Below are 25,927 nucleotides of genomic sequence, written 5' to 3' on the forward strand. Positions count from 1 at the left end.
GGAAAGTTTGATTGTATCGGTATCATCTTTCCCCATTTTTAAAATACTGTTTTTGCTACAGGAAAATACATAGGATTTATTTAGAGAAACCTCTCAACTACACACGCGTAAAGCGCATTTTTAACTCCTTGTTCCTGGCGGTGCGCAAACGCTATCCAACAAGTGCATGCTCGAAGCTCAACTGCTCTGTCTTATAAGAACCGAATGAAGAGAAAGCAGATGGAGATGCCTGCCTAACGACCTGGAGCTCGAATCGATCCACGCAACCTCGCCAACACGCATATACTTTGTCGCAGTGATAAAAACGCGCGTTTGTTTGATGCGCGTCGAGTGAGCTGGTGGATTATGTGGATCTGTTAGTTTCCCCGCGGATGGAGCCGCCGTAAATCGTTGTTTTGGTCGTTTTACAACAATCTAGAGACCGGGCGGTTTGCTTATATTTAGACATTCCGAACCCCAAAAGCCTTGCATCTAGTCCACCCGTGACCTGCGCGAAGACTTGTAAATCCCTACACCTGGTTTCCTGGAGAGGGCTGTGCAATTGCGCACGCTGCGAGAGTACTATCGGCGCTTTCCATGGAATCCACTCCACGCGTGATCTCCACTGAGGGTTTCGGTCCGATCTGATGTGGGGTAAAAAGTTGCCGTCTGGACAGTAAACCACATAGCTATATGAGGATCAATACACACGTGCTGGTCAACACAAAGCGCAAACATGCCTATGCATCCGGTGACTTCCACTTTGATGTACCGGGGGATCTGCACCATTCCAGATATCCTGTCATACCGGGCACCGGTCAACCTGCCCGAGGATGAGGTGGAAGGTGAGTGAGAGGGTCCGGATTTTTTTTTTCTGTTGAATTCTATATATAAAATGACTAAATGCTAAATGCTTGCTATTTCAACCTGTTTCCTAGACAGAAACTCGGTGTTTTGCGCACCTGTTCGTTGTTTTTCTTTTCTTCTTTTTTGCTGTACCTGAATGACCCAGTTTCGATTCAAAATTTATTGATAGTGAACAATGAAGTGAAATGCTGTATCCTGTAATTTTCCTGTTTAGTAAGAACAGTTTGTAAGGATTCGGCACAGTTCATTTAAAACCCGTGAAAATCCGGTTACCGTGTGTAGCCTAACTCTAGCTATAGGTGGATAAATCTGTTTGTTTGATTTATGGAAAGTAGGTCTATCACAAGCCAGCAGAAAGATACTGCAGTTGAGAGACTGTTTTGAAGCAAGTGAACAAATTCGAAGTGAATCTAAATATGAAGTCTTTGACACACGCGAGTAGTTCTGTTTTTACATTCTGAAACATATTAAACATATAATGCATTTGCCCGAGTATCTCCATGATCTTACTCATCTGTGTCAGAAAGTTTACTCTAATGAGTATCCAACTGAATATAATTACAAATATAAAAACAAGTAGTCATATTATAGTCCACATGCTTTATGCCTTTAATACTTGGTTTTCTGATTAAAATATTTTGTGATTTATGGAGATAAACCAGCAAAAACACCTGTTATGCAGCAAGTAAGATCTCTCTTTAATGTGAACCTCTCATTGAATGACTCAGAGTCTTCGATACGATTCTAAGCATAAAACCAACACTTTTCATTTTTAGCATCTGAAACATATAGCACTATATCATATTAAAATGAATGGGTTTGTTAATTATTATTATTTTTTGTATTTTTTTTCGCAAAGTAAATTTAACCACATGAGTTTCCCAATAATGGTATTGGAATATCTGCACTGCACAATGATGTCTCTTAAATAACACACTTGATTTCAGCACATTAGTAGTGGCACCAAGACATGAAATGAATGTGTCAGATAGAGAGACATCCACAATATGCAGTGCTGCGGACCTACAGGACCAGGATTGAAAACAATTGTTTTATCCTGATAAGTATTTAATTAAATGAAAGCAGTGGAATGTAATTTGAACTAGACACATTATAGTCTACATGTTCAATACCGGAAAATAAATAGCTTATTTTGTTTTTGTTTTTCCACCACCATGCAATGCTTTAGTTAGGCTATGTATGAAATACAAACCATAAACAGCTCAGTGTAATCAGATTGCATCATAATCCCATGCTTTTTTATTTATTGTGTATATACTGTACAGTTTTACATCAAATTTAAAATCAATTTATTTCTTAATTGCAAAAAGTTTGTAATGTTAGGTTTTGTAATTGTGAATGTCAAAATGTGCGACACATTCATTCAGATCTTCTATTAAAGGTATATTTTTTCTTTTAAACATTGTATATTGACATCTGACTGGTGTGATTGTCGGCTCAGTTCAAACTGTCTTTCCAGAACATTCTTTTGTGATCAAGGTTTAATTGAGTATCTCAGATCAGGACCTCATTGCAATTCCATTCATCAAGGCATGTTTTCAATCAGTACACCTACACTCTAAAAAAAAAAAAGGTTCTATATGGCACCAAAAATAGTTCTTGGCTCGTAATCATAGGGGAACCTTTTTTAGTGCTATATAGAACAATTTTTGGTGCTTCAGTGGTTCTTCAGCGGTTCTTCAGAGGTTCTTCACCGGTTCTTCAGAGGTTCTTCACTGGTTCTTTGACTAAGGTGCTATATAGCACCTCTGAAGAACCGCTGAAGAACCACTGAAGCACCAAAATTGGTGCTATATAGCACTAAAAAAGGTTCCCCTATGATTACGAGCCTTTTTTTTTGGAGTGTAGTAAAAATCAAAATCGTTTAACTCAAAATCTCAAGGCTGATTCTCGTGCTCTTAACATTTTAAAACCCTGATGGTCTGAATAAACATAAGCTGAAATGATGATTTAGTCAATGTTCAGACTGCAGGCAAATCATTTTTCAGGCAGACTCTCCTCACTTTTAATTGCAAGTGATCAAATAGGATTTGTGTGTCCAGACATAACCAACTATATATCTGCATGGGCTGCTTTGGTAAAGGCAAAGGCGTTCCCATGTGATGAGGCTTTCACAGCGGATGTAATGGAGGTGCATCATCTCACTTTCCAAATAAGCGCCCTGTCGAGTTGTGGTGCAGAACTCCTATGTCGCACATGACATCTAAACACAATATGAATACTTGCAGCATTTCGTCACCATTTTCACAATCATTGTGTCGCGTTAAGACGCAAAAGACAGTTTGAAATACGTTTAGAGCATCCAGACTGAGATGCATCTGTAAAAATCTGATTGGAATTGCATTTGAAACCTCCTACAAATGTGATTTTGAAAAAAATCTGATTTCACGTGTGGGTTTTTTGCTGTCCAGACTATATACCGCAATCCCAGTCGGAGGACTGAAGGAAAATGAAAATTGAGCGGAAGTACGTAGGAGGGCGGAGCCAGGCTAAGTCTGAACGTGACCATGCAAAGTGACAAATGCAAGAGATGAGAGATCACATACTGTATATAAATGTTTCTTGTAGTACATGAGTGTGTGCATGATGTACATACACAAATGTCCAAGTGTAACTGTGACAGTCAATCAACTTGCAAATGTGCCTACACGTTCACAGAGGAAAACTGTGCCACGTGGTCATCCCAGATCATATACAGTAGTCTGTATAGTCAGCAGTCTGTTTCCCATCTCTATATTCCAGAGATGGAAAACAGAGTAAATATGAACAGACAAAGCATAGGGTTTCTTCCCCGTAACAGTTTTGCCGAAATAGGCCACATTTTTTTCTCATCCTTTAGGATGTGTAGTTGTTTATTTGTGAATCTTGAGTTTGAGCCAGATTTTTATATTTTGCTTTGAACTCGTATGGCACGCTGGGGGCAGAAATTGAGATGTAATTTGTGAGCTAGATCCGTGCATCTTTATTTTAGTTAGCAAGTTATATTTCATCATAAACCTGTCCTTGTTCAAAATGAAGAATGAGGATAAGAGCCTCAGCTAAAGCTCGAAGAATTCATTATTAGTCTCTGTTGAAGATTGCTTAAAGTCTGGTTCTTCTAAAAGACATTATCTCCTGACTTTATGCTCACACACACTGGACATCTTAACCCGCTGATAACGTCCCATATAGGATTATTTCTCACACACAATTACAATTCTGACTCACTCCAAACACGTATGACTTTTTCTTCTTCTTCAGTGGAACAATAAAGGAAGATGAATTGAGAATGAAGCTTTCAAGCTTTCCAATTCATCCAGATGACTCGTGTGCTATGTTCCAAGTCTTCCGAGACCATTAGAAAGCTTTGCGTGAAGAACAAACTGCAGTGTACATCACTATCCACCGATAATCCTCTGTTCCAGTGGGCTGTTAACCATTGGGAATCAAGTCAGTGAGTTGTCACAAACCATTCAGACTGGTTTAATGAACGGGTTCAATAGACTCATTGAAAAGATCTGACTCAAAAGAATGATTGTGTCAGAGTTTCTTTGTGCCATGTGCTCTCATGTCTATTGCCTTGACCCCGTCCTCTTGTTACCTGATTATTGGTTCATTTGCCTCACCTGTCTTCACTCCTATTTATTCTCCTCGTTTTTTGCAGTTCTGTGCTGGATCGTTGTCGTTTGTTACCCATCGTGCTTCATGTTTCCTTGCTCCTTGTGTTTTGTCAAGTTTTCCCCTTTGTGGGTAGATTTTGTTTTGTTTTATTGTTAATAAAGTTGCCCATTTTCTCATGCGATTGAGTCCTCGTCTCATCCCTTCACCCTCAAACGTGACAGATCGGGCCTCGTTCACTAATATCAACATGAATTAATCATATACTGTATGCACAGAAGAACTTCTCACTATATAACACTATAATCACTGCCCGGCCCCCCAAAAAAGCAGCTGTTTGAATTTAAGTGAAGTTTTAGTAACTAATTTCGGGAGGAGCACGTCCAGATAATTAAACCTATCTAAACAATGGAGCATGCCAGATAATGTAACCTAATCAAACCCAAGTGGAGCACCCTCAGATAATTAAACCTAATTAAACACAGGTGGAGCACATCAAGCCAATCGATTTAATCAACGATAAGAGGTGTGTGTATATATACAGCATATTCACCTTCTTTCGTTGACCGTTTTTATTTTTAGCATCCCTCCACCACCCCATCTCCTCACTTTGATTTATTAAACTCATTAGACGTCAACACAATCCATAATAAAATACAGTCTAGTTCTAGACTATCTTCATCATGGGGGGGATACTCTGGGTTCGGGCCAAAATTCCGAGCCCGGAGCCCTCCCCCGGACAGCACGCCAAATACGCATAATCTTTTACTCCATTTAATTTGATGTAAGTGTGAACTCGTGAATAAGGCAAATGCTTAAGAGTATATGATTAGATCATTATTGCAGTGATTATTGTTTCTAGCATGTTAAATGTTTAACAACAGGTCCTCTAACCCTAATTGATGGAGTGTGTAGCTTTGGACGACAATGTCAAAGATTCGTCAGGCTCATATTGTTAAAGAATGGTTGGGAGGGAGCATGGATAATCATTTTCACTCATGATTTGGCACCTCTGAGTCCATTGTCAATACAAGATCTTGACCAAACATTGTGCACCTCTTGATAGAAATAACATCACAACATTTATTTCCATCTAGAGGTGCATCAATGTGCCTATGTCACTGAAAACCAAACTGGCACATTTCAGAGAATCTTTTTCTCTCTCGCAATTTCTCCATAATTAATACTAGTTGAAGCACCCTTTGATTTTGTTTCAGCACTCAGTCTGTTTGGATGGGAGTCTATCAGCTCGGCACATCTTAACTTGGGAATATTTTCCCACTCTTTTCATAAATTTTGAACAAATTTTAATATGAAAGTTATTGGTGAGTCTTGGTTTGTTCATAAAGGCATTTGTATGTAAATTTCATGCTCAAATTTGTGAGTATGCGCAGTTAGTCAAGGAGACCTGACCCATTGTTACTTCTCTCACAAGGACGAATGTCAGTATTTAAGTGGATAACTGCTTAGGATTCAGTTTGTTCCTCATGCAAAGGCTTTGAAATTTAGCGCAAAAGTCATTCACCCCTTTTATGATACTTTTATGATGTGTTGTTGTTACTTTTAATTGAAAAGACAGGTCAGAGTATTCTATAACACCGTGTCCTAACTATACGCGGCGCGATAAGATTCCAGCGACAAGCAACTTGTCTGTCCACACCAGATGCAACGCGACTACAAGATGCGACAAATCAATCAAAAAGCACAGCCAATCAGAACAGCGTGTGGGCAGAATCTCAGAAAATTAGAATATTACTTAAGACCAATACAAAGAAAGGATTTTTAGAAATCTTGGCCAACTGAAAAGTATGAACATGAAAGTATGAGCATGTACAGCACTCAATACTTATTTGGGGCTCCTTTTGCTTGAATTACTGCAGCAATGCGGCGGCATGGAGTCGATCAGTCTGTGGCACTGCTCAGGTGTTATGAGAGCCCAGGTTGCCCTGATAGTGGCCTTCAGCTCTTCTGCATTGTTGGGTCTGGCATATCGCATCTTCCTCTTCAAAATACCCCATAGATTTTCTATGGGGTTAAGGACAGGCGAGTTTGCTGGCCAATTAAGAACAGGGATACCATGGTCCTTAAACCAGGCACTGTGTGCAGGTGCCAAGTCCTGTTGGAAAACGAAATCTGCATCTCCATAAAGTTGGTCAGCAGCAGGAAGCATGAAGTGGTCTAAAACGTCCTGGTATACGACTGCGTTGACCTTGGACCTCAGAAAACACAGTGGACCAACACCAGCAGATGACATGGCACCCCAAACCATCACTGACTGTGGAAACTTTACACTGGACCTCAAGCAATGTGGATTGTGTGCCTCTCCTCTCTTCCTCTAGACTCTGGGACCCTGATTTCCAAAGGAAATGCAAAATTTACTCTCATCAGAGAACAGAACTTTGGACCACTCAGCAGCAGTCCAGTCCTTTTTGTCTTTAGCCCAGGCGAGACGCTTCTGACACTGTCTGTTGTTCAAGAGTGGCTTGACGCAAGGAATGCAACAGCTGAAACCCATGTCTTGCATACGTCTGTGCGTAGTGGTTCTTGAAGCACTGATTCCAGCTGCAGTCCACTCTTTGTGAATCTCCCCCACATTTTTGAATGGGTTTTGTTTTACAATCCTCTCCAGGATGTGGTTATCCCTATTGCTTGTACACTTTTTTCTACCACATCTTTTCCTTCCCTTCGCTTCTCTATTAATGTGCTTGGACACAGAGCTCTGTGAACAGCCAGCCTCTTTTGCAATTACCTTTTGTGTCTTGTCCTCCTTGTGCAAGGTGTCAATGATCGTCTTTTGGACAACTGTCAAGTCAGCAGTCTTTCCCATGATTGTGTAGCCTACAGAGCTAGACTGAGAGACCATTTAAAGGCCTTTGCAGGTGTTTTGAGTTAATTAGCTGATTAGAGTGTGGCACCAGCTGTCTTCAATATTGAACCTTTTCACAATATTCAAATTTTCTGAGATACTGAATTTGGGATTTTCCTTAGTTGTCAGTTATAATCATCAAAATTAAAAGAAATGAATTAATGAATGAATATAATATACAAGTTTCACTTTTTGAATGGAATTAGTGAAATAAATAAACTTTTTGATGATATTCTAATTATATGACCAGCACCTGTATATTGTATTGCCAACTCATCAATTAAATATGTAACATCTTATATTCTGTATAATTGGATAATTTTAAATAAACACTGACAGAAACCAAAGGTCTAGACGATATATACTGTATATATAACATTGATATAAGTGATCACCCGGATTTAGACCTACGTATAATGTATTTGTACAAAGCGTTCACAGAAAAATGCTTTATGTATTTCCCTGGTGTTGAAATCAGGCTCATATAAATGTCAGGAAACACGATTCCTGGATGCATGTTAATATCCATGGGTCACTGGATCGTTGGTAAGTTGTAAGTATACACTATATGGAGTCCAACCTGTAGTTTAAACTCATATTTGTTTGTTTTACTCGCGTTTTCACAGTTTCCTCTATTAACTCAAGTCATGCTGCAGCTCTTTCACCACTCAGTCTGAGTGGGGCGTGTTCCGGCGGGAAAGTGACGTCAATGCATACCCTCTTCTTTTACCCTTCATGATTCACAAGAAGCAGAAAGCTTTTTTTTTTGGCCTTTATCCACAGTAACCCATATGATTCACATGAACTGAGTAAACATCCATTACTCGTAAGGCTTTCACTGAATGCACATTCAATACAAACCAGCAGCCGCACAGTTTTGTGAGAGCGAAACTCAGTTAATGTGCAGGGTCCTCCGTGTGGCCGGGAATTACCCAGCTGTTAACCGCTCCCGACGTCAGGCGCCACATGGCATTTCTATGGCAGTGCATGACAATCAGACATCAAGCTTGTTTAGAATTTCATTAAAAGAGGTTGGCTGCGGTAACGGAAGCAAATAAAGCTGTGATTAAATTTGGGGCTGTGGATGGATTTCAGAAAGCAATCTCAGAGCCCATTGTCACAGGGATAGCAAGGGTGCCATTTGCTGCCTCTGAGAGCACACCAGCCCCTCTTGATCAAGACCACACTGACAGCACATGCTTGACTGCTTGACTGATGTTTTACACACACTCACATTCAGCCTTGGGGTCCAAAAAACTTTTAAAGCTCCTTCTCAGTCAAAAATGTATGAAACTAAAGAGGGTGTATCATGTGTTTTCCATGTTCTTCTTATGCCTGCTACAGACTGTGCGATGTCACAATCCTATAAGATCATTACAAATCACGAATTTGGTGTGACATGTATGTACGATGATGACTATCTATTGAATCGCAGGCTACAACTCAAGTTAGTACAGAAGAATAAAACGCCATCAGCATGCGCTAGTGGTAAACAAGTAGAGCAAGATGATTCAGACTTTGGGAATTGTGCATTGAAAAAATGAAGAGGAAGCGAAACAGGAGAATATGGATGTGGTCGTGGCTATAGGGAAAAGAGTCCAAATTCTCATGCCAATGTTGTAAATGGAGCTTGAGGTAAGGAGTTTTAAGTTTAAGTGCCATGTTGCATTGATCAATATGCCAATTCATGTTGGATTTGGCTCACACTGTTACCCCTTTTCCACCAAAGCAGAGCCAGAGCTAGATCGGAGCCAGAGCCTAGTTTCAAATCGGTTCGTTGTGTTTCCACACCCAAAGCCCCAGCTCCGAGCCAGGAAAAGTGGTTCTTAAAGGTCCCATGGCATAAAATTTTCATTTTATGAGGTATTTCAACATTAATATGAGTTCCCCTAGCCTGAATATTGTCCCCAAGTGGATAGAAATGTTGATCGGTGTAAAACCGAGTTCTGGCTGTCTTTCTCTGCCTTTGAGAAAATGACAGGCCAGACGAGCCAATCCTGAAGTCTCCTGGTTTGACGTCCAAGCAGGAACGGTTCTGTCCCTTTCCCCCGCCCAGAGAATCTGGCACGCCCATGCAAGCGCGAGAGATCATTAACGTTATTTGTGAACGAGTGAACACTGGCAGTTTCTCAGTGTTTGGATGTACAAATGAAAACAGAAGTCTTTCTTCAGTTCCTTCTGATCTGTGATCATTGATTTCTTATGTGTAGCTAATTATTTATTATTTGTGGACACGCAGCGGCTTCTCTCTCTCCCGACAGAACGGTGTTTTCGTGTTTTCTATCTTGTGAGTCAGTGTTTTTGTACGTCCTTGTCGCGTCTATCTGTTCTAAAATGTGCATACAGTCTTTTCTGTTTAACATCAGCAGTCACATCTTTAGAGATAAACTTCACACACGCCGAAGCTCGGCCTCCAACATCCCCGACCCCCAGTACTGCATCTGGCCCACAGCGGAGGCACCAAACGCGGCGTTAGATTAAGCAGAACGGGGGTAAGCGTGAGGGTGTCCGGCTAGGCTAGCCAGCTTTCCCCACAATAAACTGGATTACATTCGATTACTGCTGTTGTGTCTTTGTTTGCGCTGTGTAACGTTACTCAATGCGCGTCAATGACGCTATTCATATGATTGGAACATATCTAGAAATAATGCTATACTCAACACTTACTAACTCGTTCATCTCGCAGGAATGGTACATTGCATGTGTTACAAAGTTGGTAGAATAATGATGAAGAGGACTCGGTGTGACTGGGACTCGTGTTTATTCAGAACTCTCAGATACAAACACAATAAACTCGCGCTGACTGACAGCACTCTCACAACTCAGTAGTTACTATAAATAACTTTGTTAGCAATCGCTGAGCTCAGTCTCTGGTACATTAGTGATGTCCGGTTCGCGAACGAATCATTCTTTTGAATCGGTTCTTTTTAGTGAACCGAACCAGTTCACCAAATCGGACTGAATCGTTCTAAACGGTTCGCGTCTCGAGTCAGCGCTGATCCATAATTTACTAAAGTTACTAACTTTCTGACATGAGTGACAGCCCCTCCGACTAGAAATAAACTAATAACCTGAAGTATATGCTAGTAACTACAACAGTTCACCCTGAACTGAGACATGCTGAGAGAACTGATGAGAAGTGAACACAGGTCCATCCGTCTCTCTGGCAGACTCGTGCCTGCTCGTGCCTCGTTAAATCACGCCCCCTCCGCTCATTTAAAATGCAAAGATGTCAGCCAATCACAACAGTGGGCGTTTTTACTGAAGTCTCACAGCAGACACGCCTCTTGAAGCAGGGCATTCAGCCACAGGGCAAACAGCAGTATAGAAAAAATGCCTTTTATTTCTAAATTATGACATTTCATGATGTAAAAATCATACTAATAATATAAGTACACCTCAGAAAACACTATAAAATAATAGAAAAATGCCATGCCATGGGACCTTTAAGTAGCACCAAAACATTGCTGGGCTAGAACAGGGCTAGAAGTAAGAACCGATTACGTCAGGCGCTGGGGGCGGTGTCAACAAGACGAACACAAACTGGAGATCCGCCATTGTGAAATAGCAGCTAATGAAGCTAACAGCTGCTGCTCGTTTGTAATCTCCGTCTATACAAATTACGGCGAACTGCATGAATGCGTTGGATTCGCTGTGTTTTTGTTGTGTTTTGATGCCGATGTAGGATCATAAAGCCATGTGAATCAATAGTAACGCAACGTTTGCATTGTTGATGGAAGGCTTGTTCGCAGCTGTGCAGACCGATCGCAGTATGATAACGAGTCCAGCGAGAGCATATGACTCCTTATGCTTTTGATTCACTCATGCGTTTTTTATCATACGTGGATCGGTGTGCGCGTGGGCCGATGCATCTTGAACAAGCCTGGTGTTAGAAAGGCCGAGTTCAGTGCGCATGCTCTGCTTTTCAGTCAGTCATCATAAGAGAGCAGAATGTACGGCGGGACTGTGTGTGCAGAGTGTGCGTCAATAAGTAAATGTAAGTTGACTGTTTACCAAGTTAATGCTAGATGCTGATTAAGGAGTTTGTAAAGTCTTGATACAAAGTCATCCTGATATTGAGTAATGAGTATTTAACAGTGTTAAAGCCGTTTATCGCGTGCTGTCGATTGCACGTGAACGTGCTTTATTGTGTCTAATAATAACTTGCAATTCGTATTATATATATTGCCACCAGTGTTTGGTTTGTATGCTTGTGTGATACAAACAGTGATTATAGTGATTATAACTTTAACAGCTGAGGCAGTTGCTATTTCCATTTAATGAACGCGATGTTTCTAATTACGTGCTTTCAGTTAAATCACGTCATATTTAGTTTCGGTTTTGAGCGTTTTACCGTTTCTGACCACTAAGTGGCAGTATTGGTTTAGAATTTCATTGCTTGGATATTGATTCCTTTATTTGTTCTGATAACTTGATAATTTAATTACTTGAGAGATTTATGTTGGAAACAATGTACTGAGAAAATGTTTGAGTAATAATACTCAGGACATATTGTTAATATATATATCTTTATTCCTTTCTCTTTGTAGACCACACACACACACACCCGTGCATCGATTCATACAAACCTGTGTACTGCTGTGTTATGTACATATAAAGACTGCCAACAATTAAACCTTGTTTGCTTGGAACTGATCGAATCCTGTGTGTTCTTACCAACACCCCACTGAGGAAGCTAGATTTAAGCCATCACCTAATACAGTCCAACCCTTCCAGTACGACTATCGAACAAAGGTCCTTCGAGCCGGATCTGGCATTTCTCGTGGACAAATAATTGATCAGAATCAATATGCAACCTGAAGAAGCATCTGCACAGATTGTAAGACCTAGACGTCAAATTCATCCTCCTGCCTACCTTAGAGACTTTGACCTTACAACTGTGCGTCATCGAGCAGTCAGCCAGCCAGTATCACCTCACATAACACAGCATACACAATGGTTTGGAGATACTGCAGAGAACATCCCTTCACCTTCTACCAGAGTTTCGAGTCCCATAAGTCAGGGTCCATGGGACACAGTGGATGAATGGTCCGTGGTTGCTGAGAGGGATCCTTCTTCCCAAGATATGGAGAACATTAAACTGCAACAACCTAGCGCCATCTACACCCCAGTGCAGTCAGGTCACCATCCTCAGTCTTCTCCATATCATCGTCCATGGGAAGAATACCAGTCTACGCCATTGCCACAGACATCTTTCCCAGCAAAGGATGGGCTATTCCCGCATTGTGGAACTGCACCCTACCATCCCGAATCGATGTTGTCTCCATCTTTGCCCGCTCCTACCTATGGTCAGCGACGCCAATCAGTTTACACAACAGCTCCCTCTCTAAGGCCACACCAACCTTTTCCTACTACTGCAGGTGGCTCTACACTCAGTTTGAATCAGGGGACTGGCTATTACCATCTGCCCAACCCAGTGCAGGAGAGAACAGTTGAGCGCCGAAGTGACACTAACATATTAGACATTTTGGGAACAATGATGGGTGAACTTCAGATTATGAAAGATCAGATCTTGGCCGCTGCTCCTACTAAATCACACATTGAGCCAGCAATGATGGGTGAACGTGTTCACCATAAGTTCTCTCCCTGGCATCTTGATAAATCCAATCGCTCTCCTTATCAGAGAACAGCTCAGCCAGTACCGGGCCTCTATGCAGAGACTCCGATCCCTCACTGGCATTCAAGAACATTGCCTGAGCTCCCTGGAGAGAATTTGGCTTATCCTAATCAAGTGTATCATCAGTTTCAGCAACCCACTGTGCCAAAGTCAGGCCATAGAGCTCCTCATTTCTCTAATGTGAATCCTGCAGGGCGAGAAACCACCTACCGAGGTCCAGTGCCAACCATACCCAACTTCTGCACTAAAGACCCCAGCGAGTTTACTCGGTTAAAGATAGCCCTTGAGAACCTCTTACCACCAGATGCTACGGAACTGTTCCGGTACCAAATCCTGCTAGATCATCTGAAGCTAGATGAAGCTCGTCTGGTGGCAGATTCCTACCTCAATTCACCATTCCCATACTCTGATACCATGGCTGCTCTGAACGAAAGGTTTGGTCAGCCACACAAGTTGGCACTCAAGAAGATTGCCAGAGTGATGGATTCCTCAGATATACGACGAGGAGATATTGAGGCGTTTGACGAATTTGCTCTGCAGATAAGGGCTCTCGTTGGTATGTTGGAGACTCTAGGAGATGAAGGCGAAGCCGAACTTCGATGTGGGTCACATGTAGAAAGACTGTTGAGTAAGTTACCTGCTGAAATGAGATCAGGATTTCGAAGACAGATGTATCACCATCCTGGGTCTGTGTATAACCTTCGTGAATTTTCAGAGTGGCTACAGTATGAGGCCTGGTGTCAAAGCAGTGAGGCACAGATCAGTTACAAGAACCAGAGACCAGAACGTCGACGAGAAACTAAACCTACTTCTCGTTCAGCTACCATCCTTCATGGAGCAGATGACATTGTCACGAAGGTACCCTCAGCACCGGCTCAAGTTAAGCCAGTTTCAGTGGAGAAAACCCTACCTAGAGCCTTTTGTCCATACTGTGATAAAGATGATCATTATCTCAGTCAGTGTACCACCTTTAAGTCCTTTGATAAGCAGCAGATGATAGACTGGATCCAAAGCAATCGTCGTTGCTGGCGCTGTGGACGTGCACATCAAGCAGCCCAGTGCACACTCAGGAAGCCTTGTAGCATCTGCAAAGGAAAGCACCTACAAATCCTACACGAGGTTAACACAAAGAGTACCAGAGAAGGTTCCTGCCTGGTTAGTTCAACCACTGAAACACTGTACTTGGATAGACCCACTGACTGCAGACGTGTTCTCCTCAAGGTCATTAGGGTCTTGCTACGCTATGGAGGCAGGACTCTCGACACCTATGCTGTCATGGATGATGGGTCGGAGCGAACTATTCTACTTCCAGCTGCCGCTCATGAGCTTGGCATACAAGGCCAGGCTGAAAACATAGCCTTGAGGACCATACGCCAAGATGTGCAGACCATCAGTGGTACTTCAGTCACCTTTCACATATCTCCTGCGACTGAATCACAAAAGACCTTCAAGATTAATGCTGCATTCACTGCAAAGCGCCTTGGTCTGGCCGATTACTCGTATCCCATGAGTTTGCTGGAGAAATACAAGCACCTTAAAGACCTTCCCCTTCAGGCCTTTGAAAAAGTGAGTCCTTTACTTCTCATAGGAGCTGACAATACCCACCTGATCACACCGATCGCACCTGTCCGAATTGGTCCACCTGGTGGTCCGGCGGCCATAAAGACAAGGCTTGGATGGACGCTGCAGGGACCAGCCAAGATGCTGGAGACGCAATTGCAGCCACAACAGTGCCTTTTCCTGTCTCTTACCCCTGCTGAGTTGGAGCTCAAAAGAGATGTTGAAAGGCTTTGGCAACTTGATGTTCTGCCTTTTCGCTGTGAGAAAGAGGTGACAAGGTCCAGGGAGGATCAGGATGCCATTAACCTCTTAGAGACCAAGATGACTCGTGTGAAGGTGAATGGAATTTTACGCCACGCGACACCCTTGTTGCGCAGAAAGGGTTCCCCGCTCTTTTGTGCTCCCAAAGAGGCGGTGGTCCCAAGTCTCCGAGGTATGGAACGACGACTAACCAAAAATCCAGAGAAAGCAGCTGTGTACAATGCAGAGATTGAGAAGCTTGTACTGAATGGCGCAGTTACCAAACTCTCAGCTGGTGCCAGTACTATAACGGGGGAGACCTGGTATATACCTCACCATTTAGTCAGCCACAATAGCAAGGATCGTTTGGTGTTCAATTGCTCTTTCCAATATATGGGGCTGAACCTTAACGAATCCTTGATGCCTGGTCCAGCCTTAAGCCCTTCTTTGCTGGGTGTTCTACTTCGATTCAGGGAGCACTGTGTGGCTATCAGCGGTGATATACGTGGAATGTTCCACCAAGTCCTACTCCTACCTGAGGACAAGCCCCTCCTGCGCTTTCTCTGGCGTGGGATGAGACGAGACGATCCCCCAGACATCTATGAATGGCAGGTGCTGCCATTTGGGACCACATGCAGCCCCTGCTGTGCCTCCTTCGCCCTCCAGAGACACGTCTCATTGCACAGCACAGCCGATGAAGATGTGAGACATTCCGTTGACCGATGCTTCTATGTGGATAACTGTCTGCAGAGCTTTCCATCAGCTCAAGAGGCACGACAGCTATTGGATAAACTTCGTAAACTGCTTGCATCTGGAGGGTTTGACATCCGTCAATGGGCCAGTAATGTGCAGGAAGTCGTCAGTCACTTGCCACCCGAAGCCAGATCTGCTAAGCTTGAGTTGTGGCTCTCACATGATAAAGGAGAACCCCGTGAGTCCACCTTGGGTCTGAATTGGCATTGTGAACCAGACCATCTAGGATTCAAGCACAGACCTGTCACCTACAGTGCTCTGACGATGCGGAACATATATCGTGTGTTAGCAAGCCAGTACGACCCTCTTGGTGTCATTCTTCCTTTCACCACTCGAGCCAAGGTGATTGTTCAACAGCTCTGGGCTAGGAACAGGAATTGGGATGATCCAAACCTCCCAGAGGATCTTCAGCAGGCATGGAAGGTCTGGGAAGCTGAGCTTCAGTACTTACCTCTTGTAGTACTCCCTAGGTGCTACACTCCATCCAGCATGGACAACCCAGAGGTCATTCAAGAAATCCATATCTTCACCGATGCTTCTGAGAAAGCTTACGGGGCAGTCGCTTACCTTCGCTCAGAAGACCATTGTGGGAAGATGCACCTTTCCTTCCTCTTGGCCAGATCACGTGTCGCCCCACGTAAGCAGTGTTCAATTCCTAGACTTGAGCTTTGTGCAGCTCTTACAGGAGCACAGTTGGCCAAGTTGGCGGAAAAGGAGCTCACTTTAAAGATCCAGAAGATCACTTTCTGGACAGATTCAACAACTGTCCTCCACTGGTTACATTCTGAATCTTGTCGCTTCAAGGTGTTCGTGGGTACTAGAGTGGCAGAGATTCAAGAATTAACTGACCTTAAAGCTTGGCATTACGTTGACTCTGCCAGGAACCCTGCGGATGATCTTACCCGTGGGAAGAGCCTGAAGGACCTCGTTGAACCCAATCGGTGGACTCAAGGACCGAAATTCCTCCTCCAACCACAGAACACCTGGCCAACACTACCAATTATGCACAGCCTAGGGCCTGATGACACAACAGAATTAAAGCGAAGTGCGTTCTGCGGTATAATTAACTCAACACCACCGCCAGCAGATGGTAGTAAGTTTAGTACCTGGAGAAACTTGGTCGAAACAGTAGCACTGGAGCTGCATGGGGCGGCAGAAACGAGTGGTTCCCCTCCAGCAAGTGCTTACCACAAGGCAGAGCTGATTGTACTGAGACAGGTCCAGTTAGACAGTTTTCCTGAAGACTACCATCTGTTGAAGAGCGGAAAGCCTGTTCGTTCCAGCAGCCGCTTACTTTGTCTCTCCCCTGAGTTTGACAGAACTAGTGATCTAATACGTGTTGGTGGACGATTGAGGCGGGTGGAAGGACTAGACCCAAGCACAGTACACCCTATTGTACTGGATCCCGGTCACCCTAACACTTGGTTACTCATAAAGGATTATGATGCTCGCCTTTGCCATCCAGGACCAGAGCGGGTGTTTGCGGAGCTTCGCCGAAATGTGTGGATACTGAGAGGGAGAGAGGCAGTGAGAAAGCACCAAAGGACATGTCTCGAATGCTGCAAATGGAGGTCGAAGCCAGCTTCTCAGAAAATGGTTGATCTCCCACCACCACGACTTCGGCTGTTCAAGCCTGCTTTCCATTCGACCGGGATGGACTGCTTTGGGCCCCTTTTGGTTAAAGTGGGACGTCGGACGGAGAAACGATGGGGACTTTTATTTAAGTGCCTGACCACCCGGGCCGTGCATCTAGAGGTACTGACGTCCATAGACAGTGATGCCTTCCTCATGGCACAACGACGATTTATTGGTCGCCGTGGGAAACCTGCAGAGTTATACTCTGACCAAGGCACCAACTTCAGAGGGGGTGAAACAGAGCTTAAAGAAGCCTTCAGTCAGCTCAGTGCTGATCTACAACGGCAGCTAGCGAAGCAACAGATTAGCTTCCATTTCAATCCTCCAGCTGCTCCACACTTCGGAGGAGTGTGGGAACGAGAGATTCGTTCAGTTAAGTCTGCTCTTTATTCCACCCTGGGCTCCGAAACGGTCACTGAGGAAGTGCTTCGTACTGTCCTCATCGAAATAGAGGCCATTCTGAACTCCAAACCACTTGGGTATGTTTCAGCGGACATAGCTGATGTTGATCCAATCACCCCAAACTGCCTTCTGATGGGGCGGCCAGATGGTTCCCTGCCCCAAGTCGTATATCCAGTGTCTGAGCTCCTGGGAAGACGGCGATGGAGGCATTCACAAGTATTGTCCGACAGATTCTGGACTTCCTTTATAAAGTACTACTTGCCTGAAATGCAGCTCAGAGGAAAGTGGCAGAATCCATCAGCAGACATCAAAACTGGGACAGTTGTAATGCTTGTTGACCCCCAGTTACCCCGTTCATTCTGGCAGATCGGGAGAGTAGTAAATGTCTTCCCTGGCGCTGATAATCGAGTACGAACGGCCGAGGTACAGATAAAGGACAAAGTCTACAGAAGGCCCATCGCTCGCCTGATTGTCATGCCAGAGATCCGAGATGAGGGGGATGACACCCACACTAGTGACTGATGGTAGACCATATGATGTCGGCCTTTCAATGGAGCAAATTTGCAACCAAATTTGGGGGCGGCTGTGTTAGAAAGGCCGAGTTCAGTGCGCATGCTCTGCTTTTCAGTCAGTCATCATAAGAGAGCAGAATGTACGGCGGGACTGTGTGTGCAGAGTGTGCGTCAATAAGTAAATGTAAGTTGACTGTTTACCAAGTTAATGCTAGATGCTGATTAAGGAGTTTGTAAAGTCTTGATACAAAGTCATCCTGATATTGAGTAATGAGTATTTACCAGTGTTAAAGCCGTTTATCGCGTGCTGTCGATTGCACGTGAACGTGCTTTATTGTGTCTAATAATAACTTGCAATTCGTATTATATATATTGCCACCAGTGTTTGGTTTGTATGCTTGTGTGATACAAACAGTGATTATAGTGATTATAACTTTAACAGCTGAGGCAGTTGCTATTTCCATTTAATGAACGCGATGTTTCTAATTACGTGCTTTCAGTTAAATCACGTCATATTTAGTTTCGGTTTTGAGCGTTTTACCGTTTCTGACCACTAAGTGGCAGTATTGGTTTAGAATTTCATTGCTTGGATATTGATTCCTTTATTTGTTCTGATAACTTGATAATTTAATTACTTGAGAGATTTATGTTGGAAACAATGTACTGAGAAAATGTTTGAGTAATAATACTCAGGACATATTGTTAATATATATATCTTTATTCCTTTCTCTTTGTAGACCACACACACACACACCCGTGCATCGATTCATACAAACCTGTGTACTGCTGTGTTATGTACATATAAAGACTGCCAACAATTAAACCTTGTTTGCTTGGAACTGATCGAATCCTGTGTGTTCTTACCAACACCCCACTGAGGAAGCTAGATTTAAGCCATCACCTAATACAGTCCAACCCTTCCAGTACGACTATCGAACACCTGGTGTGTGTGTGTTTCCCGCTGCCTCGCTAACGTTGCTGAGAAAGATGATACTTATACAGTGACGTAAGACATGGCTCCGTTGTGGCTCTCAGCCCGTGGAAAAGCAAACGGTTCTTAGAAGGCTCCTCAGTCGAACCAACTATGAACTGGGACTAGCTCTGGCTCTGAATTAGCTCTAGCACTGCCTTGGTGGAAAAGGGGTATGTGAGATGATCATGATCAATTTCTGACACTGTCAGAAAAGTATTGCAGTATTTGGTCGTCTTTCAACCTCTTTTACCGTGCATTAAGTGAAGTGACGTGTGACCACCCATACTTGGAATTTGTGCTCTGCATTTAACCCATCCAAGTGCACACACACCGTGAACACACACCCGGAGCAGTGGGCAGCCATACTGCTGCGGCACCCGGGGAGCAGTTGGGGGTTCGGTGCCTTGGTCAAGGGTCTCACCTCAGTCGTGATATTGAGGGTGGAGGAGAGCGCTGGTTATTCACTCCCCCCACCAACAATTCCTGCCGGACCTGAGACTCGAACCCGCAACATTCCGGTTACAAGTCCGACTCTCTAACCATTAGGCCACGACTGCCCCCTCAAAAAAGCACACAGAGGAACATGGTTCCTCTTCCGAAACCCAGGATCGAACCAGGGACCTTTAGATCTTCAGTCTAACACTCTCCCAACTGAGTTATTTCGGCCAGCTATTAAGCATTGTTAGCCAACTATAGTCGCAGGTTCCATCGTTATCAGCATAGTTCAACGAGTCGGTGTATCATGAACACCATAGTTCCAACGAACATTCTTAAACCGTACCGCAAAGTTCTGTGGTTGGAACGACGTCTTTGTGACATTTGGACTTAAAAAATCCTTGAGCAAAATAAGCAAACTGACATTCAGTATCTCTTTCATTTCGAATATAGGCCTATACAAATTTAATTTATGTCTTTTACTTTGTCAAGAGATTTAAAGCGTCGTTTTGAAGTGCGTATGTGTGTACGTGCTCTAGTACGTAATGACGAGCCTATGATTGAATCTGAAAATAAAGCAATTTTTTTTCCTCAGATGCCATGTCCGTAATTTATAGCAAAAAAAAATCTACCAAAACTAACATTAATTTGATCTCAACAATATGGCAATATGGTTTCAGGAAACAGTCCTGACTAGTTAGTTACATCGTTGTACGAGAAACGCATCCCTGAACAGAGATTACTAATTCATAGGAGTTAGATGGGAAAGATTATAACCAATAGTCAATAACGACTTAATTTAAGAACAATATTCAGAGAATGCTGGAAAAATATATAAATATTTTGTTTCCACAAAAATATGACGCAGCATGTTACCTGAGCAGTAAATCAGCATATTAGAATGATTTCTGAAGGATAATGTGACACTGAAGATGCTTAAAATTTAGCTTTGCATCACATGAATAAATTAAAATATAGTTATTTTAGTTTATATAAGTATTTCACAGTATTACTGATTTTACTGTCGGTAGAGCTGACACAACTGTGAGCAGAACAACTTCTTCGAACTTCTTTCAAAAACCAAACACCTCTGAATGGTATTGTAGTTATTAAATATTTAACACTAATGAATATTAAACACTTTGTCTGATATCTCGTAGTTATATATTTATTTATTTTCAGAGGAGGACAGTAGTGAAGTGTTTTTCATTATGAGTTTGGTGTCAACTTTGAGGTTTCTACACTTTGCATACTGAATTTGCATGATGCATCTTAGAGAGGATGTGTTGTACTGTTAGTGTGACATCTCCTGATGGATGCAGATCTGTCTGATCCGGCTGACAGCAGTGTAACCAACTGAATAATCTGACAGATGGTTTCAATACTGGGGGAAATTCAACCAACGTTCTAGTGATCTACAACCATAGTTTAGGAAATTGTTTTCTGCTCACAAAAATTGCCTGTAACTAACATAATTCTTACAAATGAGAACTACTTGTCTTTTGATTAATACTTGTACTGATTATTTTGCATACTAGGGGAACCATGTAAACATTACAGATGCGGCTATGCATAGAAATAAAGCTATTAAAGGGTTAGTTCACCCAAAAATGAAAATTCTGTCATAAATTACTCACCCTCATGTTGTTCGACACCCCTAAGACCTCAATTCATATTCGGAACACAAATGAAAATATTTTAGTTGAAAGCTGATGGCTGAGAAAGGCTTCAGATAGGCCTCCATTGGCATTCAGTACATTTACACTCCCAAGACCCATAAAAGGCACTTAAAACATCGTTACAAAGTCCATCTCACCACAGTGGCTCTACAATAATTTAACGATGCGACGACAATAGTTTTTGTGCGCAAAAAAAAAATCAAAATAACACCTTTATCCAACTTGTTCTTGTCTTCCGTGTGTGCCTCCACGACGCATGCGCGAGAATATGACGTAGCGCCAGCGTTCGGGAATCCATGAAATGCACATTTTAGCCCGATTTTGAGAACTACGCCGAGACCTAAAGCACGATCAATGTAGAATTCAACAGCTTAGATACGCGCGTCTTCCTCTGCTCGTAAACAAATCGCTTCTGGGTCATGTGTCCGAACGCCGGATCTGTGTCATATTCTCGCACATGTCTCGTGGAGGCACACATGGAAGACAAGAACAAGTTGGATAAAGGTGTTATTTTGATTTTTTTTTGCGCACAAAAACTATTGTCATCGCATCGTAAAATTATTGTACAGTCACTGTGGTGAGATGGACTTTGTAACGACGTTTTAAGTGCCTTTTATGGATCTTGGGAGTGTAAATGTACTGAATGCCAATGGAGGCCTATCTGAAGCCTTTCTCAGCAATCAGCTTTCAACTAAATTATCTTCATTTGTATTCCGAACATGAACTGAGGTCTTACGGGTGTCGAACGACATGAGGGTGAGTAATTAATGACTCAATGAATTAATGGTAAGTAAAAATAATTTTCATTTTTGGGTGAACTAACCCTTTAAAGCGATTTTCTAGAATGATTTAGAACATTTTGTGCATCCAGAACCTCACTCAAAAAATGTAAATGTTCAATAACCCTAACTTAATTAAACTGAGAGAAACTTTTTCACGTAATTAAATTAAGCATTTTCTTAGAACAGATTTGTTCTAGTCTTGCGTGATGTATTTGATTATGCAGACTAGATGCAATCAAAATGACAAGGACGTCTGAATACATTTTTACAAAATTGGGCTTTTTACCAAATAATTGATTTTTCTGTCTGGCAGTACAAGAAATAAAGAAATAAACATATTTTAATTTGGAAGAGTACTTAATTAATTTATCTACTTGAAAGAAAGATGTTAGGCTTACATTAAAAATTAACTCTCAAATTTTTTCCAACGTGTCTAAGTCTGTCTTACATGCATCCGGGTATGGTGTCTAGTCTCAACACAAATGGAAGCAATATATATATATATATATATGGACATTTATGCAGATAGATAGACAGATAAATCATCAGGCATTATAAACAAGACTCAGAGCTGTTATCTTGGCAAAAGGAGGTTGCAAAAAGTATTTACATTTACATTTACGCATTTGGCAGACACTTTTATCCAAAGCGACTTACATTGCATTCAAGGTACGCATTTTTTACATTTTGTCAGTTCTTGCTTTCCCTGGGAATCGGACCCATGACCTAGGCGTTGCTAGCACCATGCTCTACTGTTTGAGCTACAGGAAAGCCTAATAAAATAAAAGGGTGCCAAAATGGAACCCCTCCTGTTCGAACCACCCACTCCAAGCGGGACTCAAACCCAGGTCGTCTGGCATGAGAGTCGGACGCTCTAACAAGGAGGCTAAAGGCTGCAACCTCTAGCGTCAGTCGCTAGAGCGTCTCTTGAGATCAGAGGAGTGAGGTTTACTCGTACAGCAACTACTAGCTGGCCTCCGTTACACTCACCTCCCTTAAACCTCACTCTCATCAGGGTCAGGGCCGGCCCGTGGCATAGGCGGAATAGGCAAATGCTAGGGGCGCCACTCATCCTTAGGGGCGCCAAAATGTATTACCGATATTTTATTAATATTCATTTGAAATATTACCAAATAAAGCGCAAAAAAAGCGCCTCCCGCCTCTTCCCAGTCCGCCGCATCAATCTCCCCCCGCCGAGCTACTTGAAGTGCGTCAGAAATATAACGTGCAATCAGTTTAACGTTAGGGGAATTTGTTGTGTCGCGCCGCCTTTCGCCGCATCCAAAGCAGACAGGATTGCTTTTATTTTTTAGGGTGCTTGGCCGCTCGCGCCAGGTGTAGACTCAGTGAAAGTTGCCTGATCATTTATGACGGATGGCCGAATTGTAGTGTCAAAAAAGACAGAAGCCCTCTGATGATGGGAAGATAAGGAATACACTGCTCTTCTTACTTAGTATTTGTGTCTTGTTTCTAGTCTAAATATCTAAAAATTCTTAAATCAAGATGCATTTACTAGATAAGTTAAATGACATAAGATATGTTTTCTTGAAAATAAAATCAAAATGAAGTGAGTTTTTGCTTATAACAAGCAAAATGATCTGCCAATGGGGTGAGAAAAATAATCTTGTTCCTGATTGAAATCTTGTTTCTTTCCCAAACAGAAATAAGATTATTTTTCTCACCCCATTGGCAGATAATTTTGCTTGTTTTAAGTAAAAAACTCACTTCATTTTGATTTTTTTCCCCCTGAAAATAAGAAAAAATATCTAATGTCATTTTACTTATCTAGTAAAGGCATCTTGATTTAAGAATTTTTTGATTTTATACTGGAAACAAGAAATAAATACTAAATAAGAAGAGCATTTTTTGCAGTGTAAAGACCGAAGTAAAGCGATGTAGGCTAATGAATGAACAGTGTATCTAATTGCATAGTGGTAAAATACTAATGTTCGCTAATTTAATTCGTTATTTTTACCTTAAACTATGCAAGCAGCTGTTCTGGGTTCTCCAGAGGCCACACAGCCAGTGTGATTTTGTAAAAAAAAAAAAATTTTATATATATATACACTCTAAAAAAAAGGCTCGTAATCATAGGGGAACCTTTTTTAGTGCTATATAGCACCAATTTTGGTGCTTCAGTGGTTCTTCAGCGGTTCTTCAGAGGTGCTATATAGCACCTTAGTCAAAGAACCGGTGAAGAACCTCTGAAGAACCGCTGAAGAACCTCTGAAGAACCGCTGAAGAACCACTGAAGCACCAAAATTGGTGCTATATAGCACTAAAAAAGGTTCCCCTATGATTACGAGCCAAGAACCATTTTTGGTGCAATATAGAACCTTTTTTTTTTTAGAGTGTATATATAAATATTAAACGCATGTAATATCACTTTTTTTAATAGCTTAATGTTTTTACTCTGCAGTTGTGCAGTTTTAAGGGGATATATAGCAATTTTAAAATGTATTTGCCAAAATTAGTAATGATATTTATATACAGGTTCATTTAAAATAGTCAAGTCAAGTCAACTTTATTTATACAGCGCTTTTAACAATGTAGATTGTTTCAAAGCAGCTTTACAGTGTTAAACAGGAAAATAATGCAACATATTTTATTCAGCTGTATAGCCATTCTGGAAAAAACGCTGATGTCATCAGTTCATTTCAATTATCATACAGTGACAGTGTGGGCTTTAGATCAATAATTCGATCAGTAATTTAGTTTAAATGGTTAATTTAGTTTATTATTTAGATTTATTTCGATGTTTAGTTGAAAAATTTAGTGTCCCCAACTGAGCACGCCAAGCCAGAGGCAACAGAATAACAAAATAGCAACATTTTAGGTAAAATTCACATTAAATATCTAAATTTCACAGTTTAATTCCTGGTGAAAACATGAATGCTCATAGTCAAGTGTAAGATTGCTGCCATCTACTGGAAAACAAACACTTTTGCTAGTTCTCAATGAATAGTTTGTGCATGAATGCTAGATGCTATTACTCTTGCTCTTTGTGTTTAGGCTGTAATGTGGCGTAGGTGCTATTTTTGTATAGTTTAACTATCATCAGCCTTTAAAAAATAAAATAATAATAATAATATCATGAACATAATGATGGGGTAGAATGGACTGGACATCATATAAAACAACAACAATAAAAATAAAACATCAATGCATTACAAAAATAAAACTGTACGAGTGTTTCCACAACTTAGACTGATAACGTGTAGTGCTAAACCTTGATACAAGGGGCACCAAATAAAATCTTGCCTAGGGCAGCAAATTGGTCAGGGCCGGCCCTGATCAGGGTCACGGCACCAATGTAACCCCTCCTGTTCAAACTGCCCACTCTAAGCGTGACTCGAACCCGGGTCCGCCGGCATGAGAGTCGGACGCTTTGACAAGGAGGCTAAAGGCTGCAATCTCTAGCATCAGTCGCACAGCGTCTCTTGAGATCAGAGGAGTGAGGTTTACTCGCACAGCAACTACTAGCTGGCCTCCGTTACACCAATAATTATGACCAATGTGTTTTGGAGAAAAACATTGATTTCGTAATGTGATCCACCCCCCCCCCCCTCCCACACACACACACACACACTTTCAATTGTTTTACTTTAATGAAAGAATAGATTTTTGTGATTTAAAAAAAGAAAGATCAAAAGCCATTATTTTTTACAGCCTGTATGTTTGTCTTATAGTTCTTGTGAAAGGAATACTATTAAGACTATCATCTGTCTATTGCAATTTTTTTGTAAAGCATCATAAATACAATAGGGATGCAACACGAATATAGTTTATTTTGTGCCATTTGTCTCTCTTAAACTGTGAAAGCAAGTGGAAAGATCAAATGACAAATACAAGTTGTCAATGTACAAATTTACATTTTTTACATATTACTCAGGTAACTCAGGAATACATAATGGAAAACATGCCACTGATATTAAATGCTACTACTAATATCCTACTTAATGATTCGGGAAACCCAGCATTTTGAATT

At 41.8% G+C, this 25,927-nt stretch overlaps 1 protein-coding gene across 1 annotated transcript in view; it reads left to right on the top strand.

Moving 5' to 3' along the window:
• Positions 1-217: 217 nt before the first annotated feature.
• The window catches only part of cabp7a (calcium binding protein 7a), a 69,895-nt gene continuing 44,185 nt past the window's right edge, over positions 218-25,927 (top strand). The window contains exon 1 of the mRNA XM_079814401.1: positions 218-824. Within this exon, the coding sequence (XP_079670527.1) occupies positions 716-824 (109 nt within the window). The 5' untranslated portion in view covers positions 218-715. The remainder of the gene's footprint in view (positions 825-25,927) is intronic.

The sequence above is a fragment of the Gobio gobio genome, assembly GCF_949357685.1.
Source record: "Gobio gobio genome assembly, chromosome: 4".
Classification (NCBI taxonomy): domain Eukaryota; kingdom Metazoa; phylum Chordata; class Actinopteri; order Cypriniformes; family Gobionidae; genus Gobio; species Gobio gobio.